Below are 26,209 nucleotides of genomic sequence, written 5' to 3' on the forward strand. Positions count from 1 at the left end.
TCATCTGCCGCTCTTATGATGGATGAAAAAAGAGCCACAATTTCATCACTGATTGCAGAAATTTCCATTTTTATTAGATATTTTGTGCCAGTTTTCCGGTTTTGTTCTTTTGAACACATAGGATGGAAATTTATAGCAAAAACACTGGCATTAATTCTATCTCAACAGATTAATTAAAAAAGTTATTACTCCACCACTTGCGTGACGTCATTCACCAATGTTTTTGAACAACAAATTTGCGACAATATGCTTTTTCGTGACTAGCTAGTTGATTTCTTCAATGATTTATCATACTATGGTAGTTAAGTATCGAGTTATGTCGCTGTACGGGAAACGCACCCCTGGATCATGTCAAATCGCCAACAGTAAAATCCAGATAACTGAGTAATCCATGTATGAAGAACAGGCTGAACTGCATCTGATCAGTAAGAATGCATTTAGTGTAAATAACCCCGAGACGGGGCATATGTGAGCACACCTTTTTAAGAAGTATTGCTCTGCGTTAGGGCTTTCCTATTCATTTTCCATGTTCGGTTAAATTATTATATATATATAATATATATATATATATATATATAACCACTTAGATTCATCAAATGAAGTCTATATTTTTTATTCAGATTGATCTAAAAAAAAAAAAAACTAGGTTTTGAACCACTTATATTGAGAGAACCATATTTCTATAAAAAAAAAAAAAAAAAAAATGAAATCAGTCCAAACACGGTTGGTTAAATTAACTCCTGATGTTTTAAGCTTGTGACCATTCTTTGGGGTGGTGGGGAAAAAAACCCTGACACTGTGTTTAACATAGGCAGGTCTGTTTCAGAAGTGTCATTAGAGTTTGATATGGGCTGCTTTGAAAAGCTCTTGTAAATGACCTCAAAAAAGAAATGAGATTTGGGCAGATAATTGGAGTTGGGCAGTTTGTCGTCTAGTGTGATGTAGCCATTTTATGATCAGATTAAAATGTTATTTTGCAGTGAAATGCCTGTAGTCATGCTCATGATCCGTTTCCTCTTCTCTCGTACAGGGTGGACGTAAAACGGCCCAAATATTAAAGCTTCAACAGTGTGAAGAAATCTTTCCAGCTGCATGTATTTGATGCACATGTATAAACCGTAAATGAGTTGTCCATTTGTGTTGTTTTTGTTTATTTTCACTATACAATTACATTGGTAGAGAAATGATGTTAAAATATTTCAAATTTTTACTGTTTTACTGTTCATTCCAAGTGTTGTTTTGTTAAAGTTTTAAGGAAGAGTGTTTAAGAAGTAGATGCAGTGTTAAAAATTGTGACGCAAGAGCTTATAGAAACTAAATGCTTATCCTTATCCCATCATATGAGACTTGAATGTTGACAGTTTTATTCCCAACATTCATGTGGACAAATCTGTGTATATCTAAAGGTTCTGTTTTGCCCCTATGGAAACAAACACACCTTGTGACTTTTTTTGTTGAGCGCATTTATTTACTAATACAAATGCATTGTCATCTAATGCTGAATTACAATAAATCATAAAACACTCTCTAGATCAGACTCCTATACTGAGTTGAACTCCATCCATCCAAGGAGAACCGGCTCTTCAAAACACAGTGATGTATTCTCCATCTGTCTCCATGTGGTCCTGCACACAATGTCAGATGACACACTCATTTCTAATGACACAATGAGATGCTCTATCGTGTGTGCGTGCTCACCGTGAAGATCTCCTTGTGGCGCATGATCAGCTCTCTGGTGAGTTGTACGATGCTTGTGTTCATGGCGAGCTCCTGGAACAGCGTGACCACAAATATCACTGCCAGATTATGAGCCGTCATGCGGTTCACCTGACTGTGCATCTGCACCCTGAGAGCAGATAGAGACGTATGATTCATGAGAATGCTATACAGTCAAAAAAAATACACTTACAATGTATGAAAGTCACTGATACTTCATCCTCTCTAAGGTCCACTCTAATCAAATGGTGTTAAATCTTTCCATCAACCTCATGTGATTTTTAGCAAATATGATATCAGTTCCTCTTAAGTGGACACAGGTGTAGATAATCATATTATTAAAAGTTAAGATCTCTCCTAGGTTTTGCTTTACATTAATGACAAAGTTATCAAACCAGGTTTTTGCTTTTCACAAAAAAAGTTGAAAGCATTTTAGCAAAATGAAACATGAAAATTATATAAAAATGAATATATAAATGAAGCATAATTAATGTTTTAATGAGAAATAGAAAACAAGTCTGTTAATCAAAATGCCCAAGCTGAGCGCACAGTAAGTTTTGGACATTCAAGCTTATGTTCATATATTCAGATTTATAAATGTTTACATTTACAAATACATATTCAGTATTGATAACTCTATATCAATTTATAGTTATAAATCCAAATATATAGAGTTTGATATCATACATGTGTAGGTGTCCAAACAGAGCTGCCAGTGTTGCATGGTTGTCAGGAGGAAGCTGTTTAAGCAGTTTGCGGTACGTCTGCAGTCTGCGTACTTCATCTGACAGAGCTGTGGATCAATACATAACACATACCGTATTTATTTACATACTATTAACAGTGGGCTCCACAAATATGAGCAAAACTGACTGAAAATTTGTGTTTGCAATTTCGCCTCAGTCTTTCATTTAAAATATTCACAAAAATCTAACCTTAATTAAAGTCCAATAGTTGAAAGAAAAAAAATCTTACAAGATTATAAAACAAATACGAATACACACACACACACACACATATATATATATATATCTCTCTTCTGTGGAGCTGAATCAAATTCATTTCATAATTGACCAACTGAATTGAATCAACACTGACTCGAGCTGAATAATGACATTATTGCTTCCTGTAGAGCTGCTTTACATTGATGTCCGTGATGAAAGCTGTGTTTGTTAGGATTAGGATAATGACAGCTGAGAACCGACGTACCTGCAGCTTTCAGCCAGTGCGGTTTTTGTGTTTGTGGTATGAGCTCAACATCCTGCCGTAGGATCTGTTTTAGTGCTCCTGAAACATCTAGGATAGAGAGCTCATCTGTTTCCAGAACAGTTCCTTTTGGAGAAACACGCAGGGCATCGACCAGTTTACTGATCTGAGGAGCGATACCACAGCGCCGATACAAACCCTCGACCTTCAACCCTGAAACAAACAAAACATCTCTTTTTTTACAATTGGTTAAAAAACTCGTTTTGAAAGATACTTTCATTTGATGTTTTTTTTTTTAAATGAAACCTTTTAGGATATATTTCAAGTTTTAAAATGTGGTCCTGGATGCTGATTGGTCAATCCAGCATACCAGCCAGGCTAAAACACAATACAGTACCACCTATATTCATCAGCTTCCATATATTCTGACCTTCTATCTAGAGGAAAGATTTAATTAATGAATTTACTTAATGTTTTAATGAAATGAGTCATAAATATTTTTGTTATGCAATCCCTTGTTGAAGAAGTACATTTTAGAACACTTTTACAAAGAGTGCTTATTAAGTGTATATATATATATATATATATACACAGTGCCACTTGAAAGTTTGTGAACCCCTTGCAGAAAATGTGAAAAATTTTAACAAAATAAGAGAGATCATACAAAATGCATGTTATTTTTTATTTAGTACTGTCCTGAGTAAGATATTTTACATAAATGATGTTTACATATAATTCACAAGACAAAAAAAAAAATGAATTTATTAAAATGACCCCATTCATAAGAATGTGAACCATTGATTCTTAATACTGTGTGTGGTTACCTGTTTTTTTGTTGTGTGATGGTTGTTCATAAGTCCCTTGTTTATTCTGAGCAGTTAAATTTCCCAGCGTTCTTCAGAAAAAACACGATGCATTAAGAGTCGGGGGGTGAAAACTTTTTGAATTTGAAGATCAAGGTAAATTGTACTTAATTTGTCTCCGGGAAACATGTAGGTATCTTCTGTTGCTTCCAAAGGGCAGTACTAAATGAAAAAAACTGATCCTGTTCAAAAGCTTTCACCCCTGACTCTTAATGCATCGTGTTTCCATCTGGAGCATCAGTGAATGTTTGAACCTTTTTTAATAGTTGTGTTTGAGTCCCTCAGTTGTCCTCAGTGTGAAAAGACGGATCTCAAAATCATACAGTCACTGCTGGAAAGGGTTCAAATATGCAAAAGATGCTGGAAATCTGAAGAATCTGCAGGACCTGGAGATTTTTCTGAAGAACAGAGCTCAGTTTAACTGCTCAGAACAAACAAGAGACTCATGAACAACCATCACACAACAAAAAAACAGTCGTAGATCATCCAGGTAACCACACACAGTATTAAGAATTAGTGGTTCACATACTTATGAATGGGGTTATTTTAATAAATTCAGCTATTTTTTGTCTTGTGAATTGTATGTAAACATCTTTTATGTAAAATATCTTACTCAGGACAGTACTAAATAAAAAATAACATGCATTTTGTATGATCTCTCTTATTTTGTTAATTTTTCACAGATTCTGCAAGGGGTTCACAAACTTTCAAGTGGCACTGTATATATATATATATATATATATATATATATATATATAATAAAGGGCTTGCTCATCAGCCACTGTGACTAGTGGTTTTCCAAAGTTACTAGCCACTCAGCATTTCCACAATTTTGACATCAATACCATGGGGAAAAAATGCCATATAGATATTTTTAATATTATCTCATAATTTGGCAGCATGTTTATTAGGCTGCTGTCACTTTAAGACCTGACGCACAGATCCATTATACTGTTACACATGCGTTTTCTTTCTTAACTGTTTATGTTCACTTAAAACATGACTGTTTATGTGAATACTCACCAAGACCGGCATTTTGACATTATTTTGTGTGTATTTGACTTTTTAAGTGCAATAAGCAGTAAAAAAAAAAAACTTAATTTAGTGCTGAGAGACGGCTTTATGTGGCACACTTTGGGTGTGAGCACAAAATCTGCAGGAATGAGTAAAATTATGCGCAATACGTGCAATCCCACACCAAAATTCAAGCCCTGTAACACCAACAATATTCATCCAGAGCAAATGAAGTGAGCGAGTGAGGGTTTGTGTGTCACTCGCTGTCAAAGAAATGAGAGAGAGAGAAAGAGCAGATGGTATTGTGTATCTATTCTGCAGAAAATGAGTAATGGAAGCTTTTTAGATATTTCAGTATCGGTATCGAAAAATTTATATTTTTGACAACACTACACTGCACTTAGTTTATTAATTCATGCCTTTTTAAAATACTACAATTTAAAAATGTATATATTACATACATTTAATTATTAATGTGTTAATGTCAAGCCTTATATATGTAATATATAAATATACATATATATATATATATATATATATATATTTATTTATTTACATTTATTTATAAGAATTTAAGTACACTAAAAGTACATATTCAATACAATTAAGCACACTTATTTTTCACAAGAGCTAACCAATAAAGCACCTGAGGTTTTACTATATTGTTAAATTAGCTAAACTGAAGCTGCATGCATTCCATGCTGTTCTAGCACCTTCATTTACATTTGCATCTTTTCATCTTGAAACTCATAACCTGTATAACTCCAGGCAGCCACTCACCGTACTGTGTGATGTGAGATATACACCTGTCTATAGAACACGGCACAGAGCCTGCCCGCTGCGGTCCGTCCGTCGTCGAGCACACCGCCCTCTGCACGAGCTCATACCACTTCAGACAGCTGTGCTCCAGCTCAAACTGCATATGTAATGTCCTGCAGGAAACAGACTGAGGTATACTGATATACATCAAACCCAAAAATCCTGTACACAGTATAATGGCCAAATGTTCAGCTGTTCATTGTAGAATTGTTATGCATTAAACACTGCCGGTGTCATAATGGTCACACGAAGATGTACTTTTAATTTCATCAAGCTCTCTAAAAACTGCCTCACTTACAGATCCTCAATGATCAAAATAACGATCAAGTCCTTTCAGGTTAATTTCGGTTCTGCCACAAAAGAATGCAGGGCTTCATGAACGGGTGAGTTGTTTACTTTGTATTTACCCTCACAAAAGTTTGTTTTATTAAGTAAACTAATGTATATATCAAGTTCATGTATATTTTCCAAGTATAGGCTACTAAGTAGTATTTATTATGTAATAAGTATAATAAAATCAATTTACAAGTATAGTATACTTATGTGTCAGTATATCTTGATACAAAACTGCACAATTTCTAGTTTATTAAAGTGTAAGTGTAACAGTAGTAGACGCTTTTTCTATTGCAACTATAAGTAGACTATAATATAAACTATAACTTTTAGGTATACTGTTAGTTTACTAGCCATACTTCTAGCCCACTTTCTAATTTATGAAAGTACATTTTGAAGAATATACTATGTACTAGCAGTTTTTATTCTGAAGTATACTAAGTTTTCTTTAAGTGAACTTATCATATTTATAGTTTACTCGCATTGTGAATGAAATCCCAAAGCTGACTTGTTACATTAAAAGATTTTCCTCCATTGATTGAAAACAACTGAAGTCATTTTCTCAGTTATTCTTTTTTTTTTTTTTTGGTAATATTGTAGTGCACATTAATAATTTGAATTTATTTTCCCTTTTTTGCAAACTCAAGTTTGAATTTTATTTACCAAAAACTGTTTTTTTTTTTCACTATTAGTTTTCATGTTCATAATCTTCATAAGGTTATCATAAAACTTTTTGTGTAGAATAATAACACTGATTCACACGCCTATTATGATCAAAAATTTAAATCTGGGTTGCATTTTATTTTACAGTACGTGGACTTGCGTGTACTTACCTAAGAAATAAATATAAGGTAACTACATGAGTTAAGGTTAGGTTTAGGGGTAGGTTCAGGTTTAGTACCTAGTTATTACCCAGTTATTGTAATTACTATAATAAATACATAGTATGAACATGGGGAACAGGACTGTAAAATAAAATGCTACCAAAATTTGCATGTGCCTTCCAGGATTCTCATCCATGGTACACAAACAACAAGAACAACAAAAAAGGTATTTGTTTACATTTAGCCACCTTAATTAAAACTTTGTCCTAATGTAAACTGGACAAAGTAATAAAGTACGGAAGATAGACATAACTTCTCATCAGGTCTTTGCTGAAACCTGCAGACTAGCAGACACCTAGAGGCCGGAACAGGTACTGTTCAACAGAAGGCTATATGTGTTTAGGTTTTGTTCTTGCATTAAGTTGCTAGACTATCATCTTTGATAATTTCTTTTTTTTAGCCGAAATGCTGGTGATGTCAGGGTACGCAGTGTGTGTACTTAGTGTACAGGCAGGGGTGCTACTGGTGTCTACAACAGGTCTTAAGACCCAGTCCATGAGTGCACAAATGCCTGTCAGAGACACTGACCTTTCAGCAAACTCCAGCAGGATGCAGTTATCTGAGTGCTGCAGATCTACAAAGAAGAAACATTTTTTAATGACATTATTATGACAGTAGTTGATAAACTGATGGGAGGTGTGATACTTACGGCAACGTGTTTGAGCGTCCAGAAACACTGTGTCTCTGGAGCCATGCTGCTTTGTGTGTATGGTCATCTCTCCTTCCTGAAGGGTGCACCACACTTCAGCACACTGCAGAGCAGCACCCTCCCGTATAGACGCTCTGGACACGGCACAAACTCCCAACAGATCATCATCCACCACTGCACCCGCAAGCACAACCTACACACAGGACATTCTCTTCAGTCACTGCTGTACTGGTATTTACACATTTACTAGCAAAAAGTGCTAATATGTATCTACTAGGAAAGAAATGTTGTTTGAGGTTGTTAACCACATTACCTTCATGATATGCAACATGTGACCAAGGAGGGTGTTTCGTTCATCTGCGGAGCAAGTCAGTCTGTCTGTCAAAGTTAACACCTCAAACACATGGGTTTGCCTATAAACGGAATGGTAAATGTTAATAAATTTGTATTTCACAAATTACTCTTCTCCATGGAATAAAAAAAAATGTTTTGCACAACAAAATATATGTAAGAGAAACTCCAAAGAATGATTCTGGATTATTAACAATTCATTATCAGCAAAATATAACACAGTATATTTAAGCAATATAATCCATGGAAGTGGGCTGTTGTTCTGAATATCAGAACAGCTGTGAATCAGCATTTAAATAGTTTAAAGTACAGCTAGCCATGGACGATCTCTTAATTATTATATGGTCTTTTGCTATTCCAGCCTCTACTATATGAGTATACGAGTACTATACGAGTGATCCAAGGCATGCCTGCCCAGTGATGGTCATCGGGGGAATTTTGCCACATTTGTGGAGTGGGTGTTGGTGAACTGCAGGTCTCCGTTCACCATCTTCCCCGCTGAGGAGGACATCACCAGCCCAACTCCAGACCCAGAGCCCAGCCAGCAGCCTCCAATGCCTTTATACAGATGAATTATGAGGAAGTGGAAGAGGATATTTCCCTGAGTCTCCCATCGCCCTGGTCCTGCCCAGCTCCAAGTCTCCTGCATCTCTGCTGGTCCCGTCCAGCTCCAAGTCTCCTGCATCTCCGCTGGTCCTGTCCAGCTCCAAGTTTCCTTCGTCTCCGATGGTCCCACCCAGCCTCCCTCTCCCACCTCCTCTACCCAAAAAGCTAGCCCTTTGGCCCCACCTCTGCTGGTTCCCTATAGTCCCTCGGCCCCCCATTCTGTTGACTCCACTCTGCTGCGTGGTTCTGCCTCGGGTCTTCCGGTCTCCATCTCCACCTTGGCAAGGGGATCCCCTGGCTCTGCTTCCAGCTGCCGAGCCCGTCACTCCACCTTGGCTCGTCGACCAGCCAGCTCAACCTTGGCTTCTCCCTCCCTCAGCTCCACCTAGGGGCGTCGTCCTTATGGCTCCGCCGGGCTCCCTCATCCCTCCAGCTCTGCCTTGGTCAGTCATCGCTCTTCCTGGGCCACAGACTTCCGGGCCTTCAGTTGCGCTTCGTCACTCCACCCCTTCAGCTCCATCAGGCTCTACCTTCCCTCTGGCTCGGCCTTGGTCCTCAGTCCCACTGGCTCCACCTCAGTCCTCTGGCACCCTGGCTTCACCTTTGACACTCGTCATTGCTGCTCCTCGGCCTCCAGATCCATCGGTATCGCTTGGTCTCATTGACTCTTCGGCTCTCCCTGGGTCTCCACCTCCATCGGCTCAGTCTCAGTCTGTCGTCTCCCTGGTTCCGCCTGCCAAGTCTCCACCATGGCTCGTCCCTCCCTCGACTCCGCCATGGGCCTTTGTCCTGGCTGTGCTCTGGGGTCCCACCTGGCTCCTCCCACCACCGCCCTGGTTTCTCCCACAGTCATATCCGTCTGTGTCTTACCCTTCTCTAGCCCCTCATAAGCCCCCTCCCTCCCTCCTTAGTTGGCACGAGGACGTGCCTTCAAGTAGAGGGGACTAATGTCAGGAGTATGTTTAGTTTCATTGTGTTTTGGTTTTGTTTTCCCTGTTCCTGATTTACTTGTGTTTCGTGGTCATTATTAGTTTCCACGGTTTCTAATTTATCACGGACCCGTTTCTGTTCCAGTTGATCATCTCAATCTGTGTATTTAAGCCCTTAGTTCCTTTCAGTTCTTTGAGTCATGTTTATGTTAATGTGTAGTTTCCTTGTTGGTTTTCTTATGTGTATTCTCCTTGTTTATTAAAAGACCTTTAACTCTATTCAGATTTGTGCTTGTTTATCTACATGTCACATCCACACAAATTAAAAGCCCTAAAATACACAATGTGTCTAAACACAGGTTTATTCATATGATGATATCTGTAATGCACGGCTATCAAGCACACCTGAATTAATGCTGTCCTAACTTGCAGATAGTAAATATTTGTTAAACACTAACAAATATTGTGGCATGAGCTTACCCTGCAGAGCAGTCAAACACTGAGATGACCTCTGTTAAATCCAGCACATCACAGGCAGCAGACTCATTCCCCTGAGAGAATAAGAAACGTTCCTCATCCAGCTTTCCGTGGAGTTCTTCTACACATGTGGAAATGAGAGAAAAACCACAAATTATGTAGAAACGTCATTATTTTAATCAAAGTAGCTTGATAAAACTAATTCTGCATTGGTAAAATGTATTTCACTCTCAATACAATAATCTAAAAGTGTACTGCATCCTTACCCATCTGTTCCTCTGAATGTCTTGTTTGCTCAAAGTCTGGTGCCTCTGTAAAACAGAGCAACAGGAATTAAAAACATCTTCAATTCATAGAAAAACAAATATGAGAATATTACACTTATGTTAGATAATGAACAAAAGAGTTAGTTGACTAAAACATGTCCAGGTTACACTTCAAGATCAAGACAAAAATGTATATTTTGCAAAGACATTCATTCTAAGGATCAGTTTTGTATTGTGACATTATTTTTAAGGAACAGCACCATTATTAGCACCCCTAGAGATTCTTAACAGTAACAATCCAACTAAAGTAATACCCATTAATTTAAGCTGAGCGAATAGAAACATTTAAGTGCTAAATCATGACTCCCTGTTTCACGGTATATAAATGAGTTGACATATACAATAACTTTTTTTCTTTCAATTATTTGAATTTTATGAAAGGTAAATTTTTTATTAAAATTTTTGAATTCCACAGCCTGTTTTGCTCCTGTTTATCAAGGGTACATAGATATTGTACTTAATTGTCATGAAATAATGTCACAATGCAAATTGTCTGAATGGTTTTAAAATAGACTTAAAAAGGGGTTAAAATGTGCCATGGAAAACTGTTAGATGGTAAATAAACACTTGATACACTAGGAATTAAATTTGCCCTCATCAGGACTCAACTAACCCACAAACTCATTATGTCGGAGTAGTTCTGTCTGTAGTGCCTGTCCATAACTCTCTGCCACGCTGATGGCGGAGTGAAGCTCTGGATCTGTGGTGCTGAACGAAACTTTTGCCCCAGAACACAGCAGAGAAAGAGTCTCTTCCACATTGGGACCACACACCACCTCACGCAACCTCTGAAGAGCACCAGAACATAATGCAGTGATCAACATGGGATAGGTCTGAAACCAAAAAGATGGCAGGGTGCTTTGATCACTTCCAGACCTGGTCAAGCAGTTTTTGGCTTGCGGCGAGCGGGTGAGCTTTGTGGTAAAGTCCTTTGCGGTACTTGGCTAGAATAAATTCCGTCCTCTGATCTGGTGAGACATCAGGTCTGATCTGCTCTGCTGGAGGGATGTTGTGACCCCACACACTCTTGGCAGCTTTATTGCCATACAGCACAAACAACTGAAAAACAAAAACATCTGTTGTTAAAAGACTATTAAACACCCATGACACCCTAAAACACTTTTTTTATGTCACTGTTAAACAAAATATAAAAATAAAAAACAATATCATACATTATTTTGAACATTTGCAAAAAAAAATAATTACTTGGGCATAAATTCAGGTTGATTGGGACACTTTTTGCCACTGAGACGACTATGGAAAAAGTATACCACTCAATCTGAATTTACAGATTTTTAAAAACAGCATAGAAACCTTGCTAGGCAGACCTACTACGAGCTTCAAGATTGTTAAATTAATTATATATGCTAGAATTAGAAGTGCAAATTAGTAGAAGGTCATTAAAGAAAACGGCCACACCTTCTATAAACCTCAATCATCCATAATGTCAAAAATCAAAAGAGCTGCCAAATCTACTGAGAAAAGAAGGTTTGACAGTCTGCTCTAATTGAGCTATCCCACCAAATTCAACCCAAGAGCAGAGCACAAGATGCCTTAAGGGTTATTCACAAACAGACCAAAGCTAACAACCATCAGATTATAGCATGTCATTTCTCAGACATAACCTGACAAATTCCTATTGAAGATGTTCAAACAGTGAAAACAATAGCCAACCAAAGGCAACCCATGTTGACGGGGTATCGCACTGTTCTGACAAAACATATTGGATACATATGAAAGATTTAATCCCTGAATAGGGAACGAGAAACTGGTGTGGCGCACCTTTTGATGTGACAATTGTCTGAAGTCATGCCATCTCAATGGCAGATGGCGTAAGCACCGCTGAGTCACTGATGCTTCATAAAGGAGCGATCATGCCATCACAATTCAGAGTTTCCCACAAAGGAAGCATAGAGGAACTGAGGAGTATGGCTGGCCACACAGTGTCTTGTTCCCTATGCAGGGAACCAAGGTAGCCGATACATTCCCTTTCATAGGCTTACTTAATGCTGTGTCAGTATCTGATGCCGTACTACGAAGAGGCCATTCATTTACCAGCCTGTGAAACAGACAGCACAGACTGACAAGGATAAAATTTGATTGAAACAGTTAAAACCTGGGAACATCAACATTATAAAACTTTATAGAAGTGTGAGGAGAGGCCCAGTGTGCGACAACACACATATCCTCCAGAGACATCCCTCTAGTCAAAGCCATAGAGGAAGCAACACCTCTAGTTGAAAGCGGCCGAAGTCAAAGAGGGGAAGTAAGCCTACGTGCCTTACAGGCCTTCAAGATTGATTACATTATTCAATGTGACATCCTTTGCTTTGTAGCCACAGAACCCCTGCTGTGACCACCAAAACAAACAAACAGTTAATCATATTTTCAGATTTATGCAGTCAGCATAAATCTTCAACACCCTTACAGGGAAAAGACTTTCCTGCAACACACTGCAGCACAATAACCTAAGATCGAAATGAAGTCGAAGCACACTTGGGTAGATAACCAAACCTTGACCTAAGCAAGGCTTTGACCATGCCGGGATCGAAGTCCAGACAAGCAGGACTGTCTGACGGTGCCTGCAAATCTTCAATCCTTTTAAGGGAAGACAAGTCCAAAGCAAGACCAACTTAAGAGTCAGAATCTCATCTAAGGCACCAACGAGGACCTGTCAAAGCCTTCAAAACCACGGACAAGTCCCAAGAAGAAATGCGTTTCACATCTCTGGCCAGGGATGCCAAATCCTTTCCCAAGCCAGAAAAAGCAGGTCCCTTCTGAGACAGAACTTCCCAAAGAGGTTCCTCCAGAAGTGACATGAGAGCCGAGATCCAAACTTGATATTGCGAAATGGAGCCATCAGCAGAAGGTGCACTCTATCCTGCTGAAGTAGAACTTCCAGAAGCAGGTGCACCGGCAGAAAGGCATAAAACTTGGCCCTGGACCAGTACTCCTTTTGAAACTCCACAAACTGGATGCCCTTCATACACTAGCCCCAGCCTATTAACAACATGTCACATGTTGTTGTTTCTAAATCCCGATATCAGACCAACAACTCTTCCAACTGTGCTAGAGTCAGCCAATCGTTGAAAGGAAATAGGAACCTCGACAGAGCCAGCACTACTTAAAATACCTTTTAAAAATTCGAGGAGCCAAAGCCAGACCAAGACAGAATGTTTCTGGGTGGACACATTACGAGTGGCCCAACATGCACTATGAGGGGCAGAGTCTGTTATAACCAAAACGTAGTAGGGTAAAGGAAGCAAAACAACACAGGGGTTTGGAGTCAAAATCCAGATCCTAATCCAACTGAAATACTGAAGCGAGAATTGAAGTGGGTTGCAAGAAACCCACCCAATATCACAGTTTAAAGGATTTCTGCATGGAGGTATGGGAAAAAACACAACTTTTCAGAGCATTGTAAAATGAGTAGAAAACAAAACTGGTCATTTAACATCATAAAGACATGCTGACAGGATGACACGTTTTGTTGTCATGACAAAACTCACCTGAATTAAAGGCTCTGTCCAAACCTTATTATCTAGTTTCAGACCTCGTACTTTGGACCTGTTACTGCTCATGGATCGATGTGCACCTGCACAGGCCTCACAGATGACCACCAGCAGATTCACTGATGCCCACTCTGGGTTAGCAGCACCACAGTCAGCGCAAACTTTATTACTCGGATTTGACCACAGTCGATGTGCCACCTCACTGTAGGACAGCGCACTGCGAATCACGTCATTCAGATTCTCCAGCCACATGGTCGCCTCCTTAGCAGAGTCTGCAGAGAAACTGAACAAGCCACCCAACAGTAAACAAAGAATGTAGAGCATAGAAAAGTGGTAATATAAAATTCTTCTTGCTTGCTAAAGGTGAGAATAGAAGACTCACTTAAAGGTCCTGTACGGAGTGATGAGACTGAAGCTGTGACGTCCTGTCGACTTCACAGATGCTATATTCATGGACACAAACATCATGCCGAGACCTATATTGAAGTCCTGTTAATTCAAACAAGTTCAATTTGTAAACTTTACTTGTCAACAACTATAAGTTACAGTCTGGCTGAAAAAACAGTCATTTGTTTAGGTTTGACATACAGTATGGAGGTAAGTTTTAAAGTCTTTACTTTGCTCATAGTCTCAACACACTTTTAACCAGGCAGTTGTTGCTCCATGCTATTAAACAAACAATGTAGACATTTTTTGAAATGATATCCAATCATTATTTCATCAGTTTATGATGAATGGTTTGTCTTACTTTTGTTATCCGGATTCAGCTACACAGTAATATGTAATGAGGTTACGCTATAAATAAACATAAATGTTATTTTAAAAGACTGAGCCTGTATATTATGTGCTCAGCCAATTAATTTAACAATATCCAATATTTTCTCAAATTATTTAATGAGATTACATCTTGTTTTTCGAAATCTGTATTATTACGCTCCATTTACTAGTCTCAAAACTAAAAGAAAACACAAGAAATGACAAAAAGCATTTTTGAATGATCTGCCAATTCTTTTATAATTTGTAAATGACAGAAATTTTTAGTTTATGCAAACTCTCAAGTAATATGTAAGTGGTGATTTGCATTTTATAAGTGTGATCGGCTGTCTTTCCCACGGCAATGGAGACGCGTTGGAATGAAGGTGTAAACACTATCCGGCTAAACAATATCTGGTTTCATATCTGGATTATACTATCCAGATATGGAACGCATGTTGATGCCAGGTGTAAAGATGTAAACACTCTGGCTAACTAGCAGCTGTAAAACCAAGTTTTCAACTCTAATCTCTTGAATTCTTCTGGAAAGTTTCACATTAGTAAGCAATTATCCACACCTCTTTGCTGCTGTAAATCCAAAGGGAGTATCCATAGATAGCAGTGTACACCTTTTTCCTTGGGTCTTTCATGACCAGCGGCCCGTGTAGTTTGGGTGCAGTGACCGGTTCCTTCCCACGAGTGGCGTAGAGAGACACTAACCACCCTTCCTGCACAGCTACGACAAAACACATTCACAGGATAGAGCTGAAAGTAATGACCTTCAGAAACTACAGAGTGCTAATATTAACACAGTGAACCAAACACTGACTCTCAGATTTAAGAAATGACATGGTTTCACTGCACTATGTCCAGAGTTTCCAGTTCCCCATTATACAGCTTACCCTCACTATGAGCCATGAATTCAAGGTGCTTCTTATGTAAAGAGATGGAGAAATGCCCGTGATCCTGCTTCCTTATGTTGGTGATGCTTGTTACATGAAACACATATTCTGTGAACTTGTCCTGGAGCACATTGAACATGTGGTTAAATTGACAAATGGGTAGTGGCATTAAATTATTTATTCAGTATCAAAATATCATGCAATTATGAAACACAACTCACTGTGCGTTTTTTCCACAATGACATGAGATTCCCATCTAGAGTGGTCCACAGAACATTGTGCCTGCAAAACAAAGTTGCCATTTGGTAAATTTACCACAAATCAAAATTCATTTCATTTCTTTGCGCTTCTTTAGGGTTGTCTTACTGTTTCTTAACTGCAGCCTTATAATCAGTGGGTGTCCAAAAAGCACTTTCACAACAAATGCGAATGTTGAGCACTAAGATTTTAAATAGAAACAATGAATTCCTATAGAACTATTCACACCAGGTTCAAACATTGGCCCAGTGATACCCCATGATTAGCAAGTCGTTTGTATAATACACACTTTTTCACAAAGTGTTTGGTGTGAAAGGTACGGTGGCCGAGAGAGTTTAACACGCTGCAACTGAAGAAAACACATGCGAATAGAAAAAACACCAGCAATTTAAGAAAACATTTTCATCAGTTTGACAACACATCTGCTGCAAATACTCACAACACAACCAAATACAGAAACGCACTACAAATACTCACAATGCAACCAAACACAAAAACACTCTGCAAATAGCACAGACCACAATGGAAATGTTTCAAAGGGACCCCAACAAGTGAAGAACCTGGGTATTGTTCTATGTCTACTCATCAGTGGTGTTGTCGTTGACCTGAAAGCTGAGTTTTTTTGTGTATTTTGGTCGTAACATTTCTGTATTTAGTTTCCATTGTGAGTATTTGCAGTGCGTTTCTGTATTTAGTTTGTGTTGTGAGTATTTGCAGTGTGTTTCTGTATTTAATTTGGGTTGTGAGTATTTGCACTGTTTCTGTAATTAGTTTGCATTGTGAGTATTTGGAGTGCATTTCTGTATTTGGTTGTGTTGTGAGTATTTGCAGTCCACTTCTGTACTTAGTTTGCATTGTGAGTATTTGCAATGTTTCTGTACTTAGTTTGCATTGTGAGTATTTGCAATGCGTTTCTGTATTTACTTTGCATTGTGAGTATTTGGAGTGTGTTTCTGTATTTGGTTGCATTGTGAGTATTTGGAGTGTGTTTCTGTATTTAGTTTGTGTTGTGAGTATTTGCAGTGTGTTTCTGTATTTGGTTGCATTGTGAGTATTTGGTTGCGTTGTGAGTATTTGCTGTACGTTTCTGTATTTACTTTGCGTTGTGAGTATTTGCAGTGCGTTTCTGTATTTGGTTGTGTTGTGAGTATTTGCAGTGCGTTTCTGTATTTAATTTGGGTTGTGAGTATTTGCAGTGCGTTTCTGTATTTGGTTGCGTTGTGAGTATTTGCAGTGCGTTTCTGTATTTGGTTGTGTTGGGAGTATTTGCAATGCATTTTTGTATTTACTTTGCATTGTGAGTATTTGCAGTGTGTTTCTGTATTTAGTTTGCATTGTGAGACTTTGCAATGCATTTTTGTATTTACTTTGCATTGTGAGTATTTGCAGTGTGTTTCTGTATTTAGTTTGCATTGTGAGTATTTGCAGTGCGTTTCTGTATTTAGTTGTGTTGGGAGTATTTGCAATGCATTTTTGTATTTACTTTGCGTTGTGAGTATTTGCAGTGTGTTTCTGTATTTAGTTTGCATTGTGAGTGTTTGCAGTGTGTTTCTGTGTTTAGTTGTGCTGTGAGTATTTGCAGCACATGTGTTGTCAAACTGATGAATGTGTTTTCTTAATTTGCTGGTATTTTTTTTTTATTTGCATGTGTTTTTTTTTTTTTTTTCCATTTGCAGTGAGTTGAGCTCTCTCAGCCACTGTAGAAAAGGCACTTTTTTGTTTTGAGTTTTTGTTTTGCAAAGATGTTTGATTATTTAGTATTAATATTTTTAAATGAATTATTTAATTTAGCTGTTGAATAGCTGGATATTTTGAAATGTTTAAAATGGATAAAGATTACCTAGATTACAGGAAGTTCACTTTTCTTTCTTATCTTTTCATGTGATTTCAGAGATTGTATAGAGCTAGTTACCTGCGTCCCTTCCATACGTCGAGCCAGCTGGATTGTGCCACCGCACACTCACTGGTTCTCTGCTGTGGCCTTGTTAAACTCTGTGTCTTCCTGCTCACACGAATGGTTGCAGCCCTGCAGACCAAGAATTCAAGATATTTTAAGATCTTGCAAATTAATAACATGTCAAGTTTGTTTTTACATTGGAGTTGGAAATTTGCTTAATGTCACAATGTCAAAATGTAATTTCTTATTTGATTAGGGGTTAAATATGACCTTGGCACATGACATTCAGTCATGAGACATAATCAGGAAACTTATTTTCTGAGGAGTAATCATACTGTACCTTGGTTTCTTGGGATTGTCAAGTTTGATATGAATGTTCTGTGATTTGGGAACTTGATGGATCACTTCAGTGGTGACAAGTCCCGTTTCAGCATCCATCAACTCATCAGTGAGGCTACAAGAAAGAATATAAAAACAGAACTAATCAAAGACAAATAGGTTTTGTCAAGAAACATGCCATTTTATAAACAAAATAAAAACACAGTTGAGGGGGAAACAGTAATGATACATTACCTTGGCTTGTCTGAATTGTGGTGATCCTTATTGAGGTCATCATGTGATTTTGAGGAGTTTAGAGTCACAGTGGAATCATCAGAAGAAGTAGAGTCAGCGGTTCTCTCTGCATCCGGAACTGAACTGGGACTGATGTCGTGTGATGCTGACCATAGAAACGTTTCATTGCAGTTGGTTTCAACAGCTTGAAGATCAGAGGGTTCAGTGGTGGAATCCAACTGACTAGATGAATCATCCACATTATCCTCATTTTTGATACATGTTTCTACTGAGAGAAAAAAATCATCAGCCCATCACCTTTTGCACACTTTGTCTTGTTTGTGGCTGTGAGCAGTAGATGTAATTTTAAGCCATGGTGTCAAAGACCCAAAATATTATAAATATGAAAATTCTGTCATCTCACACATTTATATCATTCTAAAGCCAAAAGAAGTAATGTTCAACCATTTTCACACAGCTCTTTTCTATACAACAGTTCACAGTAACCATGTCTGTCACGTTGCAAAAAGAAAAAAATGAAAGTAGAAAAATCACCACGAATCTAATCATATGAATCATGCTCTATATTCCAAGTCTTCTCAAGTCAATACAACAGATTTGTGTGACGTCATTATTCACTGATATTAATGCTCTGAAATTTCTACTTCTACATATTCAAACTAGCCGTGTTGGCTAACAAGACATGCAAGAACTGACAAGATTTTGTAACGTTTGGTCCGGGTTTGTGTTTTGCTTGAGTAGGGCTTTGTGTTTATTGCAATGTTTCCTGTGTTTAGTCATGTTTCATTTGTCCCAGTTCATCTGTTGCAATGGTTTTTGATTTGCCCTCATGTGTTGCACCTGTGTCTATTTAATTATCTTGTTTAGTCCCTAGTGTTTGCATGTATTTATAGCCCTCAGTTTCAGTTGTTCCTTGTCAGTTATTGCCTACATTTGTTGGTTGTTTTGTTCTTTTGATATCTGACATTTATTAGAATCCTGAGTATTTTGGTTATTTTTGAATTTTGGATTAATAGAAGACTGCTGCTCATAGATCCTGCTGCTTTTTCATTCCTGCTGCAACCAGTGCTGATAGATGCATCTCGAAGCACAATGATGACTTCATAATGACATTTCTGTCTGTTCCTCACATAAAGCTACTGCATGAGATGAGTCAAATTACAAACCCGATTCCAAAAAAGTTGGGACACTGTACAAATTGTGAATAAAAAAGGAATGCAATAGTTTACAAATCTCATAAACTTATATTTTATTCACAATAGAATATAGATAACATATCAAATGTTGAAAGTGAGACATTTTGAAATGTCATGCCAAATATTGGCTCATTTTGGATTTCATGAGAGCTACACATTCCAAATAAGTTGGGACAGGTAGCAATAAGAGGCCGGAAAGGTTAATTATACATATAAGGAACAGCTGGAGGACCAATTTGCAACTTATTAGGTCATTTGGCAACATGATTGGGTATAAAAAGAGCCTCTCAGAGTGGCAGTGTCTCTCAGAAGTCAAGATGGACAGAGGATCACCAATTCCCCCAATGCTGCGGCGAAAAATAGTGGAGCAATATCAGAAAGGAGTTTCTCAGAGAAAAATTGCAAAGAGTTTGAAGTTATCATCATCTACAGTGCATATCATCCAAAGATTCAGAGAATCTGGAACAATCTCTGTGCGTAAGGGTCAAGGCCAGAAAACCATACTGGATGCCCGTGATCTTCGGGCCCTTAGACGGCACTGCATCACATTACAGGAATGCTACTGTAATGGAAATCACAACATGGGCTCAGGAATACTTCCAGAAAACATTGTCGGTGAACACAATCCACCGTGCCATTCGCCGTTGCCGGCTAAAGCTCTATAGGTCAAAAAAGAAGCCATATCTAAACATGATCCAGAAGCGCAGGCGTTTTCTCTGGGCCAAGGCTCATTTAAAATGGACTGTGACAAAGTGGAAAACTGTTCTGTGGTCAGACGAATCAAAATTTGAAGTTCTTTTTGGAAAACTGGGACGCCATGTCATCCGGACTAAAGAGGACAAGGACAACCCAAGTTGTTATCAGCGCTCAGTTCAGAAGCCTGCATCTCTGATGGTATGGGGTTGCATGAGTGCGTGTGGCATGGGCAGCTTACACATCTGGAAAGGCACCATCAATGCTGAAAGGTATATCCAAGTTCTAGAACAACATATGCTCCCATCCAGACGTCGTCTCTTTCAGGGAAGACCTTGCATTTTCCAACATGACAATGCCAGACCACATACTGCATCAATTACAACATCATGGCTGCGTAGAAGAAGGATCCGGGTACTGAAATGGCCAGCCTGCAGTCCAGATCTTTCACCCATAGAAAACATTTGGCGCATCATAAAGAGGAAGATGCGACAAAGAAGACCTAAGACAGTTGAGCAACTAGAAGCCTGTATTAGACAAGAATGGGACAACATTCCTATTCCTAAACTTGAGCAACTTGTCTCCTCAGTCCCCAGACGTTTGCAGACTGTTATAAAAAGAAGAGGGGATGCCACACAGTGGTAAACATGGCCTTGTCCCAACTTTTTTGAGATGTGTTGATGCCATGAAATTTAAAATCAACTTATTTTTCCCTTAAAATGATACATTTTCTCAGTTTAAACATTTGATATGTCATCTATGTTGTATTCTGAATGAAATATTGAAATTCGAAGCTTCCACATCATTGCATTCCTTTTTTATTCACAATTTGTACAGTGTCCCAACTTTTTTGGAATCGGGTTTGTAATGACTTTCACACATTTCAAAGGTATTTTCATTTCTTTATATTTTTTCGTCCTTTTTGGAGCTTCACAGCAGCTGGTCAACTACACTGAATGTAATCAATAGAGTATTGTCAACATTTGTCTTTATTGGTGTTCCAAAAAAGTAATATGGGTTTCAAACAAAGTGACCCATGTGAAAAAGTGTGTTTAATTGTATTGAATGTGCATGTGTAATGTACTTAATACATATACGTGCATATAATAGAATACCAATTAAAAGGCACTTAAGTGTATAAACAGAGTACGATTTCATGACTATGCATCTTAACACACTTAAGTACATTTAAAAAAAAACAAAAAAAAAAACAATAATATAAAAATTACATTGTATATTAATGTTTTAAGATTAACATACTAAAGCACTACTTTAACTGTTTTGTGGTATTTGATATTACATTTAAAGTTAGCGTTTTAAACTAAAGTGCAATTTCATCATTACAAATGTGTAATTAAAACAACATTTTATTAAATACATGACATACAAGTTTCAATAGAAATGACATAAGTATATTTTAGTTTACCATTAATAATTGTCAGTACTCCCGACTGTGTGGCTGTAGTAAGAACACGACGCAGGAGATTTAGAGAAATAATAAATCCAGAAAGAATTCAGGAAAACACAACCACGTTAAACCATAGACAATACCAGACAAAGAACTAAGGATACTAAAGACTTAAATACACAGGGAGACTTAATTAACCAGAACAAAAACAGGTGCGGGATTAATCAGAAACTAATGACCAAGTTACACAGGCAAAACGGCAGCAGGGAAAACAAAACCAGACAGAATGCAATGGTTTGACCAAAAATTTTTTGTCCTGAGTCTTCCACAGAGGATATATGTACCTTTTTCTTTTTTTTTTTTAATATTTAGACCACTTCTATTATTGATTGCTATCAGGATGTAAATAGAATTTCAACAAGTATTTATGAAAAATATTGCCTACCTTACCTTTAAAATGGTTGACTCCCTGATCAGTGCCCTGACTACTGAACACGGCAGCTGACTGATACGCACCCATGATGTAGCCATTTGAAACACAATTGTCAAAGCAGTGGTTTTCAGTCCTGGGGACCCACCGCTCTGAGCTTTTTGTCTATCTCTCTTATTTAACACATCTGATTCAGATCATCAGCTCGTTAGCAGAGAGCTTCATGAATTACTAATTACGTGTGTTACTAAATCAGGTGTTCCCTATGTTTTTGGTGCCCATGAGAAAAACAGCTTATAAATCATACTAAATAATGTTTTTTTTTTTTGAAAATGTAAAAACGCAGAAAGTTTTCTGTGATGGGTAGGTTTAAGAGTAAGGTTAGGATGGAAAATACAATTTGTACAGTATAAAAAATCATTATGTCTAAATCTTTGCATTATGTGTATTCTCCAGCCGTTGAGCGTAGGGGAGAGCGGGGCACAACCTAACGCTTTTTGACTTTCTCATTTTGTGTAAATCTGCTTTGGGTTATCTTTTGTTCCACATTAATTTCACACATGTCTGCTACAAATATGTGGCTTTGTTTCATTAATACAGTGTATACTTTTTTCTTTATTTCCCCCAAAAATCGAAGTGGGGCACATTGTAACATGACCATATGACAGCTAAAAATGTTATCTGATTTAATTAAAAAAAAAATATACATGACAAACTAAAATATTTTGTCAATAAAAGACAATAATTATTTTTTTAATTATTATTTATAAAATGGTAGCATTTTTTTTAGAAATTCACATTTAAATAATTTTGTAGTTTGACAATGAGCACTCTGCAGCTATACAGCACTGGTCAAAACAATACACCAAAACAGATGAAGAAACATATCCAGACATTCAGAAAAACAGATCCACTCACAGCTCTCACAGAACACGAGACAAATAGACGAGACAGTACAAATGCTGAACATTTCTCAAAAAATATTTTCTGGATTTTCAGGTTCTTCCTCTCAGTCTTTATTCCCCTTTTTTTCCATGGTTTCTCAACAGAAATTCATTAAAGTTGATTATGCCATTTGTATCGTAACTGTATAGAATAGTATAGTTCTGATAGCGGGGCACACTGTAACGCAGTGTTACAACGAACCCTATCTGAGCAACTGGATTTTAAACCTGGTTAGTGTCTTCTGCTAGTTAGCGAAGCATTAAAGAACTACCCTTTCTGTACCCACTTTACATAATAAATTATGTTTTCATTTTCAATTTAAGGAATAATTGATATTTTAAGTATAATGTATTCTGGGTCTACACGGAGGACGATTAACACTAGGATAAACATATTACTGATATCTTGTTGCAAAAAAGCAAAATAAAAAGTAGCCTACCTTCAGAGTTTATCTGTGTATCAACCTGAACATCTGGACAAGGCAACGGATCAACACCATTTCTGTAAGATATTCAAGTATAGTAAGTGTATTGACTTGTATTGACTTGTATTGTATATGAAGTGTATTGAGTGAAATTGACAAAAATTTCAAGTCCTTCGTTTCTTTAAAATGCCTTTCTTTATAGTATCAAAAAAGGCATAGATCTGCTTCCTACAGTAAGCTTGTTTTATGATAAAGTCAATACTTTACAGACAATAACTGAACACCATATATTCCATCTGCTCACCTGTCACTAGATGGTGCCTGTTTTACACTTGTGCCAATGAAATATCTGGATCGTGGCTTTGGCACAGGTATGAAATCAGGTGGATCAGACACAGACATCTGCAGAACATAAGTACAATGCATAACTTATGTAACTATGTTATACATGTCAAGAATGTAAACATCAAGATGAACAAGAATTCACTGTCTTTGAACTGTTAAGAAACATGACGCATTTAGCAGAGAATTATTTCCACTCATCAACAGAAAGTACCCTTTTAGGTCAAAGGGGAAAATCATCCAGACATATTCATTAAAAGTTCATAGCCGAATCGTTTGGGAACAATTTAGCTGATAATCTCAAAAATTACCACTCATAACTGGTAAATGTCCCCCATCAGTGGACAAATCCAAGCACAAATCATCCATTTAGTCTTTAAGTTCATAAGTTTATCATTTATGAAACAATAACTGTTCTCTTTTTACCAGTATTTCTTGTACCTTCCAAGGACAAAAATGAGATTGTCGTTTGTCTCTGTTATAGCGCCCCCATCTGTTTAAACGACAATTTTCCTCGTAAATACAGTATAAATCCCTAAGCGGAAATAACATCGTGGTGATATTACGGGATCTCTAGAGCATAAATTAAGGAATTTAGGGATATAAAACACTTGTTTATACACGACACCTAAAACGAGTTTATAGAATATAACCTAAATACATTTTATTAGCGCCACCAATAGTCTAATTCAACTGGACTTTTTCATGTCGAAATTTCATATTTTATTATTGTTCTACTACCACGACGACGACTAGTACTAAAATCTGCTGTATTTCCAGCACATTTGATGCTTATTGGATCCTAATAATCCTTACAAATCCTGTAGGCTTTGTTATGAATCTTGGCAGCTAATTTTACTGTTTGTAAACATTCTTCAGTGTATGAAAAACAGTTCTAATGAAATAAAACATCGGCTAACATATATAGCATATCTATATGAGAGACTGTAACTTACCGTCGTGATGTGCTTCATGAAGAATGCAGACGTAAGACACCGTGCTTGTAACTTGACGTTTTGAGTCTTACCGGTTTCTCCACTCGCGCGCTCAGTGGGTTGGGTTATAATCAGGTGAACTTAAACCTACCAGACATGAAGTGAATGAATGACAGATGACGCGATGGCCAGCTGTAAAATAAAAGCTGAACTGCTCGTATGGGAAAAAAAAATGGTCATTTTTTACCTCATTTAAAGGCCGCATTAAGAAGAAAGTGTGTTTTTGACTTTCAGTCCATAGTCTCTCAATTAAATTATGCAAGCTTTTTTATAACTATTGTTTTTTTTTTGTTTTGTTTTTCTTGCGCTATATTACTATATATTGAAATCTACAACGTATACAAAATATGTCATGTCATGTGCAAAGAGTGAGTGGTATTACAACTTAAAACATGGACATCAGTTTGATTTTTTTTTTTTTTTTTTTTTTTTTTTTTTTGAAACTTGAATGCAATGTGCTCGTATCGTAATCACGATTTATCAAATTTCCGATAGCACGTGAAGGCAGCATAAATCCTTCTACATGACGTAACCAATTTGGAAGACCAGCTTTATTTAATTCAAACTGGCAAATCATGCGTCAACTATTTTCCACAACACCCATTGCTTTACGTGCACGCACAGATAAGAGTGTTTAATAAGATCGTAAAGATAGGAAACAAGATCACTTTGTCTCACTTTCTCCCATCATAGTTGCACTGATTCAAAGTGAAGACTGATTCAAGAAATATTAATATTTCTTGTAAATAAAGTCTCTGATTCATAAGGGACAAAAATATGTTTAAGATAAAAAAGCATGATATCTAAGCAGTCATCAATTATGTAACAATAGTGTTCAGTAAAGGAGCTAAGTGAAAGAAAAAAAAATGTCTTGGGTTAGGGTTATTATGAACAATCCTAAATTCCTCAATTCCCTAACCTCCTTTTTAATATTAAACATACATAACTAATGTTCTTAGGTAAATCTGATATGATATTATGTAGTTCAGTTGATATTTTAACACAATAAATTGAAAAAAAGAACAAGATATTTCTTCCAAAATTAACAAAAACATTCACCTTATGTTGTTAAATACTGACAGAGTTGACAAAAACTGACAAAAAACTGATGGAGTTGACAAGAACTGATGGAGTTGACGAATACTGACGGAGTTGACGAATACTGATAGAGTTGACATACTGATGGAGCTGAAGAATACTGATGGAGTTGAGAAATACTGATGGTGTTGACATACTGACGGAGTTGACAAATACTGACGGAGTTGACAAAAACTGATGGAATTGACAAGAACTGATGGAGTTGACATACTGATGGAGTTGACGAATACTGACGGACTTGACAAATACTGACGGAGTTGACGAAACCTGATGGAGTTGATAAAAACTGATGGAGCTTGACAAATACTGATGGAGTTGACGAAACCTGATAGAGTTGACGAAAACTGATGGAGTTGACGAAAACTGATGGAGTTCACAAAAACTGATGGAGTTCACAAAAACTGATAAAGTTGACAAATACTGATGGAGGTGACAAATACTGACGGAGCTGATGAAAACTGATGGAGTTGATAAGAACTGATGGAGTTGACATACTGACGGAGTTGACGAATACTGATGGAGTTGACAAAAACTGACGGAGTTGACAAAAACTGACAAAAACTGATGGAGTTGACAAATACTGATGGAGTTGACATACTGACGGAGCTGA

At 37.3% G+C, this 26,209-nt stretch overlaps 2 protein-coding genes across 6 annotated transcripts in view; one reads left to right on the forward strand and one right to left on the reverse strand.

The window, feature by feature from the left end:
• ik (IK cytokine) overlaps positions 1-1,530 on the forward strand; it is a 14,542-nt gene extending 13,012 nt beyond the window's left edge. Inside the window, exon 20 of the mRNA XM_051877561.1 lies at positions 1,031-1,530. Within this exon, the coding sequence (XP_051733521.1) occupies positions 1,031-1,058 (28 nt within the window). The 3' untranslated portion in view covers positions 1,059-1,530. The remainder of the gene's footprint in view (positions 1-1,030) is intronic.
• On the reverse strand, positions 1,447-24,609 carry LOC127503580 (arf-GAP with Rho-GAP domain, ANK repeat and PH domain-containing protein 1). Of its 5 annotated transcripts, none has more exons than XM_051877557.1 (23): positions 24,463-24,609; positions 23,469-23,566; positions 23,180-23,241; positions 18,069-18,333; positions 17,836-17,949; positions 17,511-17,624; positions 15,562-15,622; positions 15,341-15,461; positions 15,017-15,174; positions 14,068-14,174; positions 13,683-13,968; positions 11,050-11,232; positions 10,787-10,961; positions 10,114-10,158; positions 9,851-9,968; positions 7,798-7,897; positions 7,485-7,677; positions 7,364-7,409; positions 5,580-5,731; positions 2,926-3,135; positions 2,404-2,509; positions 1,699-1,846; positions 1,447-1,625 (listed from the first exon to the last, which is right to left on the reverse strand). In XM_051877557.1, exons 1-23 carry the CDS (start codon positions 24,478-24,480, stop codon positions 1,584-1,586), a joined length of 2,922 nt encoding a protein of 973 aa, XP_051733517.1. In that variant the 5' UTR covers positions 24,481-24,609; the 3' UTR covers positions 1,447-1,583. The 5 variants fall into 5 exon arrangements, with proteins under 5 accessions (XP_051733517.1, XP_051733515.1, XP_051733518.1 ...); XM_051877555.1 differs by having other exon boundaries at positions 18,069-18,336; XM_051877558.1 differs by having other exon boundaries at positions 1,447-1,656; positions 18,069-18,336.
• Between the last annotated feature and the right edge of the window lie 1,600 nt (positions 24,610-26,209).

The sequence above is a fragment of the Ctenopharyngodon idella genome, chromosome 21 (genome assembly GCF_019924925.1).
Source record: "Ctenopharyngodon idella isolate HZGC_01 chromosome 21, HZGC01, whole genome shotgun sequence".
Classification (NCBI taxonomy): Eukaryota; Metazoa; Chordata; class Actinopteri; order Cypriniformes; family Xenocyprididae; genus Ctenopharyngodon; species Ctenopharyngodon idella.